This window comes from Mya arenaria, chromosome 8 (genome assembly GCF_026914265.1).
Source record: "Mya arenaria isolate MELC-2E11 chromosome 8, ASM2691426v1".
NCBI classification, from domain to species: Eukaryota; Metazoa; Mollusca; class Bivalvia; order Myida; family Myidae; genus Mya; species Mya arenaria.
In genome coordinates this window covers 40602767-40614834 of record NC_069129.1, presented here as the reverse complement: position 1 = coordinate 40614834, position 12068 = coordinate 40602767, and the positions used below count along the sequence as shown (strand labels likewise).

The 12068-nt window shown below is 34.7% G+C and overlaps 1 protein-coding gene across 1 annotated transcript; it reads right to left on the bottom strand.

Annotated features, from left to right (window-relative positions):
* Window positions 1-1892: 1892 nt before the first annotated feature.
* LOC128242252 (furin-1-like) lies at window positions 1893-10898 on the bottom strand. Its single transcript, XM_052959343.1, has 13 exons — window positions 10695-10898; window positions 10016-10111; window positions 9647-9781; window positions 8422-8562; window positions 8095-8174; window positions 6330-6418; window positions 5778-5962; window positions 5303-5491; window positions 4950-5056; window positions 4065-4162; window positions 3684-3792; window positions 3030-3213; window positions 1893-2636 (listed from the first exon to the last, which is right to left on the bottom strand). Exons 1-12 carry the CDS (start codon window positions 10725-10727, stop codon window positions 3120-3122), a joined length of 1356 nt encoding a protein of 451 aa, XP_052815303.1. The 5' UTR covers window positions 10728-10898; the 3' UTR covers window positions 1893-2636; window positions 3030-3119.
* Between the last annotated feature and the right edge of the window lie 1170 nt (window positions 10899-12068).

Genomic DNA, 12068 nt, shown 5'->3' with positions numbered 1-12068 from the left:
ACCTGCCTGTCAGACAACCGAGGCGGTGGCCAGAGCACGAATACAGCTGTCGTTTTCGGTGTTAGACGCTTATGCAACAGTCAATTGTACCCCCCCCCCACACACACACAACCCCCAGGTCCGTGGGTATACCGGGGAAAGCCGGGTAAAATGGGTCGTGTTTTTACCTTCCAGGTGGCCTCGCAGTGTCGGGTGAATGCAAAGGTTTTGTCTTCGCACCAAATATAGCGGGGAATGGGCCTTACCTAGGGTCCCTGTGGTGCGGGGGCATTTGACGGGGGGGGGGGGGGGGGTTACCAGCAGTTCATCCCTGCAGGGCGGGAATTTTACCCTGGTATGGCTGGACCTTAGGTCAAAGTCCCGGCTATTCCCCGGACCTGGAGGGGGGGGGGCGTGGTTACAATGTCTCTTATAAATAGGACGTAAACCCTGGTTGGTATACCAATCAAACATACACCGCTACCTTGATAACATAAGCCAACCAATATAAGATAGTTGATCGTATTACCCATATACGTATGTTTTAGCGATTGCCTGTATATAATGGTCAAGTTAATGTCGGCGAACGATACCATATTATTTGATGGGTCACGAAACTTCATTTTAAACGTGTATTTGTAGGCTTGCTGATTGTCACATAAATCTATTCCTCGTGCTAGTATATATGTCAGGCTAAACTTGTACAATCTACACATACCATGCTGAGTTGGTGCACAAAATGAATCCCACATATATATAGAGTTTCTAAACCTCAAATTATTACACTATCAGACTATAAATTGATGTAAAAAAATAAGACAGCCTATAACTTAGGTAAAATGGTCTTAAGATTTGTCAAAATCTGTGAAACAAAGAACTGAACTGAGATTCTGCAGCAGGATGTATGTTTATAGAGAAAAAGTAAATATTGATGGTCTTGATCCATTTTAATTTATTGTTTAAAGCATTATGTAAGTATGATTGCAGTAGGCATTACCTAATTATTTATATGAAAATCTACAGAAACAAGTCCATTAATCGAAAGTTTAAATATAACCCGAAATTTAGATGCTGGACATTAAAAGCGTTATCCATACAGCTTTATTGATCAATCTAGACGATTTCCATGACAACTGTTTTGTGAGAATTTCTCAAATATTATGCAGAAAAGTCTGTGTTTATATTTGATTTAGAAACCTAGGTGACCCAAATTCACACTGGTCTTAAATATCATATTGTCATTGTTGACAAATATTCTGGCTGATTTTCACGAAAACTGGATCAGCACTGATTGATTTGTGAAAGGAATAAAAATAATACCACTCAATGTTACCTAATTCATGACTCTGTGAGCGAAAACCGTACGTAATGACCAATCTATATTCAAACTGGTCTTAAATATCATGCTGACAAGTATACGGACCAAGTTTATAAAGATCGAATATACTGTTGAATTTTTGACATGAAAAAAAAACTTGAACGCAAAACTGTTAACGACACCAGCCCGAATTTTCGTGTCCATCTATAAACCGGAATTTCTAAAAGGTTTTTGTCTTATTGAAAAAAATATTTACTATAAATAATTGTCATGTTGTTTTGGTTCAGACAACACTTGTCAAGTCGAGTATTTAAATGTCTTCCAAGTTCATCGTCTTATTTATTATTTTAGCATCTAAATTAAGCAAATCTATCTTATAGTTTTCTAGAATTTTCAAAGGTAGGCATCTCTCCGTTAAAAGTTTTATAATATGTATAATGACGACATCTTTTTGATTTTTTAACATTGTGTTAGTATAAGACAAAAAACAACAATAATTATGCGTTGTATTAAAGTGTATCTAAATAATAATTTCGAACATCATGGGCAATCCAAATATAAACACAGACATAGGTGAATAATAATTATTATTTTATTTAAGTAACCAAATAATAGTCATTTAACGAGTTTTATATTTTAACAAAACCAGTACTTAGTACAATTAACAAAGTAGGTAACAAATAAATAGTATGTAAACTGAATTGTTAACCTAATATCCATTTATATAAAGCAATAGTGAGCTCACAACAGATCGTAATTATTTTGTTTTCTACCCAATTAATATTAATAACTACTTTTTAAATGCAATACTCTTTGCGGAGTTTTGCTTACGCAGAAGACTTGAAATGTCTGGTTCTTCTGACTAGGAATTCTTCGGCGCGGGAAATCAATTCTCGAATTTGCTTGTTGCTACTTCCTTGTAAAATTTATTGAATATATAACAGTGCCAGCGGACATTAGTCATATGTTCTTATGCACTGTTTTTGTTCACTTTCATTTTAAGGCACATGCATGTACGAATACAATCAGTAAGTTGTCACACAAGCTTCACACACTTGTGTTTGCATCTTCATCCGTGTTTGTATCGTAACATGATGTGTGTAGCATGGCATGGCCTTGATCTTGGTTTTGCGTTGGCTGCGTTACTGTGCATTGGCGGCTTTATGTCGTACAAGCAGTACAATTGCAACTAAGGCAACAATAGCAAGTATAGCCACAATTATAATTACAGCAGGTTTAACGTGTTTATGCTGATCGTAGATATCATCGTTGCGTATTTCGACCCCAGTCCCATAACTCGTTATTCGAACGGCATTTATTACTGGGTTTTTAACCGCAGCTGTAAGAAAGAACAGAAAACAAAACTACCAAACTCGTAAATTCTTTAACTATAAGATGATATATACTGGTCAATTAGCTTAATGTTAATATTAATTTATTATCATTAATTAAATGTCATAATTATTTAAACTAATCACGTTTTGCATTAGATTATCATTTTATATCAACGTTTTTATATCAACGTTTTTGTTGTTTTAAGTAGAAACATAACTGCGTAATTACAGAGAGTCGATCCTTGTTAGCTTTGAGCTTCTGATCATAGTTTCAATTATTTTTATTGTTTCATTGTGTCGGCTAAAATGTTTTATGAAAAATATCTAAAGTAAATCATGAAAAGATTGTATTGCAGTCCGACATATTTTTTAGTTCACATATGCGGTTTAAGTTATACCTTCGTTTTTTCGTGCTACGCTTTCCGTGCATTTTTCTGTCAGCAGTAGCCAAGTTCCATTACTTTGCTCGTCCCAGAAGTTGAAGTTCTTTAGTTGAAATTGAATGCGACTTGATCGTGCTCTATCGCTTGCACACAACCATTGTTGCATTGGATTTCTGCTATAAAATGTGATGCGTTGAACCTAAAAGTAATAATGTTGTGAAATCAAAGGTTAACAATAAACTACTTTTTGCAATTTGTTGTTGTTTTTCGAAACATAATGTTCAGTTACTACTGGCACACATTTTCCAACGTTCTGAAGTGTAACAAACTTAAGAAATTTTCATGAAGCCAAATTCATTAATTTATATTGATTTTACTAAATAACAATAAGCTTGCCGTGATTATTATGAAGACAATTTCCTTTGAAAGCCCAGACAGTTTAAGTTAGCATCTAAAGAATGTAACACCAAAATAAAAATAGTGCGCATTTGTTATTAGGAATAAAGATGTCTTGAGAAATTAAGACTTGCTGTATAACATGTGCTAAATCTGCAAACAAGTTCGGACTGCCTTTCTTCCCGCCTTGTACAATTGTTTAAGTAATAATCATTCAATGCCAAATGTAAACTATTAAATTAACGTATCTTCGTAGAGATAAAAAATATTAACCTTTCAAATTCCTTAGTGATGTTCATCTGTTTATCGACCATAACCCAAGGTTTTGCAATCTCTATTGCCTTAGATGCATTCACTATCCCGAAACCGAAAACGTCGTGACCTGAGAAAAATGAGTTAAGTCGTTTGTCAGCTCAATCGTTTAATGTGAAATGAAAATCGGCTATGCGTTCATATATAAAAGAGCTTCAACTAGATTACTTTATCTTTTTAACGAATTATCCTGTTACAGTACCTCGTATATAATTATGTGTTTAAAACTAACATTTGGATATTTGAAAAAAAAAGTGATATAATTTACTCTTGCAAACTCATGGGTATTTTTATTGATAAAATATTGTCAAACTAATTTAATACAAATGCTTGGTTTCTTACAAGTTCTTCCTGCTCCATTTGTTTTGTGATTGTTAAGCTCCACTGCGTTAGAACTTTGTACAAGTATATGTTGGATATCTCGCCATGTCAGGGTTGGTCTGAAATAAACATAAAAGGGACTAAACACATTTTTCTCAGATCACAAAGTTTTCAGTTCCGGAATGCATCTAGGGCGATAGAACTTGCAAAACCATGGGCTATGGTCGAGCACCAAAGGAATTTGAAAGTTTAATATAAACATCAAAAAGAGGGAAGAAAAAAAGAAGAATGAAGACGCAATTTAAGTTATTCAAAAATGCTAAATAACATTTGTATTAACGTTAAGTTTTGTACCCATATTCTGTTTTCATGTAAGCTTGACAATTCATCGAACCATTGTCAATAATACTTATTTCATTTTGATATTATTCTTAAGGTTATTGGCTGCTGATAACCAATATACAAAATATTTACCAAACTACAGTATACACTACCCATTGTTGTTTGTATTTTGCTCTTTATTTCAACTAAAACGGACCTTAAATCACCAATTTTGCAATCTTTAATGCATTTTTTTTGTTTAACTGAAGATTCTTCCCTGTCTTTTTTGTTGTTCCCTGGTGTTGTTTTTTACATTTTCATTTTAAAGCCCTTTCAAATGAAATCAAAATAGTATAGATTCATTAGACATCCAAAATTCACATGTGCTTGTATCGGTTATTTTGAGTGATTTTTTTAAGTGATTAAGATATGCCAAAAAGAACTTGCAAAAACAACGTTATGTATCCATATTGTGTATTTAAATTGTGTTATTGAGTAAAACTAAACTCGAAAAGTCGTGTCAAGTAAAGAAAACGGAAATTTAGTGGAATTAATTGATAAATGTACAGAATATTTTATTTATACTTCGCTTGTAAGATTAGCGCACAAATTCCGGCAAGGATGGCAGTTGCAGATGAGGATCCTTTAAAGTTCTTGTCGCATTTTATGTCGGCTCTTTGGCTAGCTGTTATCTGGTAGTATAAGGAAACATGAACATAAAATATAGCAATGTGTTAACGGAAAATAAGGTCATTTGAATTATATTTATATCAAGTTATGAACGATGTGATATGAATGAATATTTTAAGGATTTAAAGGACCCAGTATTATCAGTATATGATTGTGTACAATGACGATAAAGAGACAAACAAGAACCATACTCAAATATAAGTAACTCCTTAAATCGAGGTTATATTGCACACTTATTTCATACTTGCCATATACTTAGTTCTATTATTGGCTTGTCCAAACGCAGAAACTAGTGTCGCTGAGCTACGGTTAATGCCAAAAGGCACACTACCATTCGTTCCAATACTGTTGACTGCTATGGTATATATGCTGTTTGAGACACAGTTGCCAATTTTGCCAGTTGCGATCATGTAAATGGAACCGGATCCTCTACGTCCCTATATGATACCTAGTTTACTTTAATTTCACGTAACTGACATGTAGAACTAAATGTGATTCGGTGAACTATTTTCGTTTATAAATCATGCTACGATATTTAAGAGGTATATATACTGTGTAGACATATTGTTTTAAAAGAAAATGAAATAAAGTAAAATCAAGTTTAGTCATTCTGTACATATATGTATCATACAAAAGCTACCATCACAAACTCATTTAAAAGTGTTCAGTGATTATATGCATTTATGCGTATACATATTTTTTCCATATTTTTTTACATAACACCTTTTGTACACCTGCTTTCAGCACTGCACTGGCAGATAGACCACAATTTCGAAACCCTCGACGACCCAAATCCCAGCTGTTCGAATAAATGTCAATCTCATTGTATTTGTAGGCAAGTGCAGCATTTATATTTATCACCGATATTTTAAGGTCGCCGGTATTCGATACACTGCCAATTTTAAAAGCTGGAAATAAATTATTGTTATAAGCCTTAATTCAGATTAAACAACATGTTAGACAACAATCATAAAATTCTGAGGAAACTAAGGCACTTATAATTGTATTGCACGGAACAATGACGACAGGTCACGTTAATCATTTAGTACCAATTCTGATATATGGATGTGCAATGTGGAGCTTTGGACATCAGGCCACAACTGATCAATTGTGTTTTGGCCAAACCCAACCGACTTACGAAATTATCTCTGGTGGTCATTATTTTGTTTTCCTTTAATATTACGAAATTAAGCATTGTCTGTGTCCATGACTGTGTATGCGTGTTTAAAATGATGATTTGTACTTTTTAAACTCTGAATAGTTTTGTCAGCTTACCTGCTATGTTTGCGTTGTAAGCCACGCCAGCAGAACACAATTTGTTGTCCTTCACCGCTCCTATGACGCTGGCGGCTGAATTACCATGGCTACAAAATCATCCGTAGTATCATTAGTAATTCTGGAAACAAGTTCCTTGTGTGTGTCTAAGAACATTTTTATAAATGAACTCGAACTGAAGTATATTTAAACAATTGTTTGTACAATTTGAGATTATAATATCGTACTAATATTCTTATAATCGCCTTAAAATGCATCAAATACATGTAGAAATTAAAATTAAACGGTGTTTGAGCAACCTTGTACAATAGCATATACAAAACTGCCCACACGGTACAAATGACAAATACCATCTAAGGACGGTACTGAAAAAAACTGCAAAATTGTAAATGGGTTCCTTTTTGCATTATGTACCTTTTAAAATAAGAAAGTAGAATGAAGGGCAGGGGCCAGTATGTTGTCCGATCAATAACTTCAGAACCCATTTATCACCATTTAATTTTACAAATAACCTGAAATTGGCCTTGTCCAATCAATAACTTTAAAAGCCTTTGTCCAATCATGACCAAATTTGGTCAAAATATGTATGGGCTTTATTTCTTGGACAAGTTCGATAACAAGCCATATCGTTCTAGTCACTTGAGTAATCGCCTTTTAATTATAGAAATTACCTAAAATAGGAATTGTCCAATCAATAATTTTAGAAGCATTTGTCTAATCTACACCAAATTTGGTCTGAATGTATAAGCGCATAATACGTTGGACAAGTTCGAGAACCTGCCATATCGCATTAGGCACACAGAGTCAAACCCTTTAACGTAAGAAATGTACATCATTTGGCCTTGTCCAATCGATAACTTTAAAAGCATTTGTCTAAACATCACCAAATTTGCTCAGAACGGTTTATGGGCATATTGTTATGGACAAATACGATAACCAGCAATATCCTTCCAGTCACTCAAGAGTAATTTCCCTTCAAAGTTACCTAAAATTGCTCTAGTCCGATCAATAACTTTACATGTATTTATCCAGTTCTACAAGGAATACATTTAATTGAAAGATTTTGAAATACTGTAAACCAACGAGCAATCCAAGTAAGATTGATTAAAATTGGATAAATGCCTTAAAGGGACTCGTTAGTGATTTGTAAAATGCGCTTATTACGGATTATTTTTATTACGAAATAAAGTGTGGCAAATCATTAGGAGTGCTTAAACTAAGAAACAGCTGGAACCCTCAAACAAATATTGATATATGCTCAAATATTGTCTTTGAAGTCACGATTTCGGAATGCGTTACTAACACGATTCAACAAAATGCTGGTTGTTTGATTGACATTATCACGTGATGCAACCAATGTTTTCAATAAAGGTTCAAGTGTCCATCAGGTTAGTATGAGTCCTTCGGGCGAGTGGATAAGGTATCGGTTTTCTTTTCTTTTTCTTGACCTGTACTGGCGTTGACCCCCCCCCCCCCCCATGGAAATCAACGTTTTTTATACTTTAATTGTATATTTGTCTGCAATATCGGTATCAAGGAGTAAAATAGTTACAATATAATGGTTTTTGCCAAAACGTGACCGATTCCCTTTAATTAGTAGGAGAAATTATTTAATACAGAAGTTGACAACGGATAACGCAATATGTTTTGACAATAAAGCTTATCATGAGAACTTCATGCGGATCATCAATGTTATCAAACGGATCATGTCTACCTTGGACGAATATTCATTAATGTTTACATGTATGTGTATTCGTTTCCTTACTTCGTGAGTTGACTATACTGGATTCCATAGTCTTCCGGCTCTACATTTTCGTCATTAGTTTCAAAGTTATGAGCAATCCGCTAAAAAAATACAAGCGCAAGTAAAGTAAGTGTTATCTTTTTGAAATCGCATATTGTAAGACAGCCGATGACGGTATCACTATTTAAATCAATCTAGATGTATTTACAAATCAGTTTATAATAAATGTAAACGCACGGGATAAATCAGTGCGGTCTATTTACTTATCAGAAGTGCAGAGGTTTTATCTGTAGGTGGTTGCACTTTAAGAGTACAAAAAAACACAAGAATATAATTTATAGATCTTACAATTTTAGCGCTTAGTTCATCATGTTTGACGGAAACGCCGATGTCAACGACGGCAACTGTGATGTTGTAGCCGTCAAAGTTTTCCCAGACAGCGTCAATACCATGACCAGTGTCGTAGTAAGGCGAGCAGGTCAGGAACATCTTGCAAAGGAACATAATAGTATTCGTGATTTGTGTGGTTTTCTACACCAAGTTTACTCATAAAGTCAAGATCTGAATCAGATATGTCACGCAACTGGCGCGTCTTATTGTCATACGTTAAATTCAGGTGATTACTTAAGATAGTAGGCCCATCTTCAAATATTAAGTAATGTAAGCGAAGAGTGGAAAAAACTACGAAGGCTGCATTGAAAAGCTAACAAGTGATGAAACTTCAAAGTTTAAAAATCCAAATTTTCAAATGTAGGTGTATACATTGTAGTCAATGATCTTAATTACAAATTTCTCTCTTATTACCATCTAGCTAATATACCAAGTTTATTTCAATTCCATCAGTAGTTTTAAAGTTATGGCCTGGACAAAAAAAATAAGTATATTAAAGTAATCAAATTGCAATAACTCTAAAAATACCGTACACAAAATAATGTTGTTTTTTATGCACATCACTTCTCTTCAACACGTTTAATATGTGTATGAAGTTTGAATGCAATACCCGAAAAAAATATGGAGTTACGGAGATAAGTATAGACTTGTCCCACTGGCACCGGATTTTCAAACTCAAACATTTAAAAAAAAAATCAAAAAAATCTTAGTTTGAAAATCCGGTGCCAGTGACTTGTCCCAGTAAAAAGGAAGTATAAAATAATCAAATGGCAATAACTCTAAAAAATACCGTACTCAAAAAGATTTTTATGCACAGTACTTCTCCTAAACACCAATGATATGTGAATGAAAATTTGAAGTAAATACCTCAAAAATATATGGAGTTATGGAGAGAAAAATAAATAAGAATTAGAATAATAAAGGGCATTTTCTGAAAAAAAATAACATACACAAAATAATTGTTCGTTTGAACAGCACTTCTCCTCACCACAGTCATTATGTATGTGCAGTTTAAAGTCAATACTTCAAAAATATATAGAGTTATGGAAAAGATTAGACTTGTTACGATGTCCAAGGACGGACGGACGGGACATGGTGGTTCCAATATAGTCCCTCACCACCAAGTGGAAGTTAAATAAAGAAAATTTCTTATTTTATACTACATGATTTGTAATTTACTTACACTCCTGTCGAAATCATCATCAAAATCATCGAAAGACCTTTCATCATCGTCTTCTGCGCGTTCAGTCTCGTAATCTCCACCAAGCACACTATGCAGGTCGGGATCGATATAATACGCCTGTTCTATGTCCAATACCTTTAAAGAAATACATTCTGTCTAACCTGCGATTTAAGACGTGCACTGTTTAAGAATAGTTTTACAAATTCGATGATACTTTTTCCACCTCAAAGAAATGCAGTAATGTAATGTCATACTATCAATCTCTTAGCATAATTGCCTGTCGACACTTTCGTGGTGCAGCTGCGTGTCGTGTTTACTTCTTGTTTGCGTTAAGTGGTCATGTAGTATGTTGAGACATACGGCTCTTACCTTGTCAGCTAGAATTTGCTTCAGCTTTGCGACATTTTCTTTTGAACTGCGTTCTTTGTACCCTTCATTTCCTTGAAATATTGACACACCAGCTATCTATAGCAAGAAAAAGAGTTACGTAAATGTAAACAACATATACATATTGGATTGCGATCTGTGGCGACATAGAGAGTATCTTAACTCAAGGTATATGTGGAAACATTTCGGGTAGCAACTTAAAGGGTAGACATTTTATCACGATATATGGTAACAAGTTAAACTATTCATATATGAAAATAAGTTCTGCTTTCGTTAATTGCCATAACTTCCAAGACAATATTGTTGTTTAATTCCTTTTTTGCAAATGTTTTCCTCTTGTGAGGCACTGCTAGAAGTATAATATAAGTACACTACGATTGTCCCGGTATCGCGTCAAATAGGTTAAGTTGGTTAATAAAAGGATATAATTATTATGATTTGAGAGTTGTGCTACTGATCAGCCTGCAAGTCCCCGAAGTGGATAGAGGGGTGAAGTTATCAAAAGAGTCGCCAATAGCAATCATTATAAATTATATGTTTTTTGGTTAAATAAACATAATCATTCTAAATATTGGGCATAGATACATATCTTTCTGGCTATAGTTGAATCAAGTGTTTAAAATTGCAAATGAAGATACTAGTAATAAGGCATTAAACATACCTGCTGTAAATATGTGAACCCTTGACTCTCCATTTGGCTTTTAACGTCATTGAAATACTCTTGTTTGATCAAAATCTCATACTGATTAAAATATTTTTTGTTTGCAACACAATAATGTTAGAATGACATATTCAGAGCGGACCAGAGGTGACGGCATGATTCGCAGGTTTGTCTGATTTTGTGAATTGATTAATCTCTTCCGACAGAATGTGGAAAATAATATCGAGTATATATTATTTTTTTACCATTGACACCTATAGTTATCTTCATTAGAGGTTGCGCGGCTGTTCATTAAGCTACACTCTATTATTTGTCAGCTATGGGAGATATGTAGGAGAACCGGAAGTTTTGCTGCCATGCCCCGAATGCCAAAGAGATCAACAAATCGCCGTACCCAGGCTACGTCAACGGCAAGGCGGACAAAAGGCGCGCACAACAGGCCAATAAGCGTCCAGACTGTTCCCAATCGACTCGATCCATTTCGTCTTGATTCGAGCCCGTCATCCACGGGAGGTTCATATCCTTAGGGCGAGGTAAAGAGTAGCACGGTTAGCATGGGCGAGACGGAACATAATGCTTGCTGGTGTTGACAGGGCTAGGGTTGTATTATTGGATGAAACCAGTTTGAAAAAGGCGCGTCCGCAGTTACCTACGGAGGGGAGAGTGGACAGGAGAATGCCGTCTTGTAAATGCTGAGCAGTTCGGCGGTGTTTCCGTGGGCAGATATATCAATGCACACCAAGGCCCTTTATATATTTTATATCAAATGTTACTTAAACGCAGTGAGGTACAATGTATCTCCTTTTTGGACCTACTTTTTATATATGTTTTGTAGATGTTTTCTTTACTACCATTAATTGTAATTTTATCAAATAAATCAAAATCATACTTGATATTGTTATGTTATGAAGAACGACAGCGTGTGTTCTAACTATTTATTGATACATATAATATTGGTGAGGATGGTACAGCTCTGATTGCTAGGGATAAACTGACCGCCTGTTGGCTGGCTGGCCTTATCATACAAAATGAACTATAAATAGCGGGAGGAATTACTTTGTTGACTTAAAATGTTACAATATAGTTCATATATTCCTTAATTTTCTAGTTTTGAAAGGTTTATTTCTTTAAAAAAAACGACATTTTTATGAAAGACATGAAAGCAATTGCATATACATGCGCCATAAACAAAACTTAACAAAAACGATGCAGGGTTTCATTAATTGATAAATAGCCTCCCGCACATGCCTTTATTCAATTAATTCTACGAACAAAACAAGGTAGCAGCCTTGAACCACGAACTTGCCTGTCAGACAACCGAGGCGGTGGCCAATGCGCTAATACAGCTGTGGTTTTCGGTGCTAGACGCTTCCA

Bases quoted from the DNA above. Each gene is read 5' to 3' on its own strand.
- LOC128242252 (XM_052959343.1), bottom strand. From the start codon at position 10,727: ATGGAGAGTCAAGGGTTCACATATTTACAGCAG. The intron at 9,782-10,015 runs GTAAGAGCCGTA...ATTTCTTTAAAG, and splicing joins AGCAAATTCTAGCTGACAAG to GTATTGGACATAGAACAGGC. The intron at 3,214-3,683 runs GTTAATATTTTT...TATTACTTTTAG, and splicing joins ATCACTAAGGAATTTGAAAG to GTTCAACGCATCACATTTTA.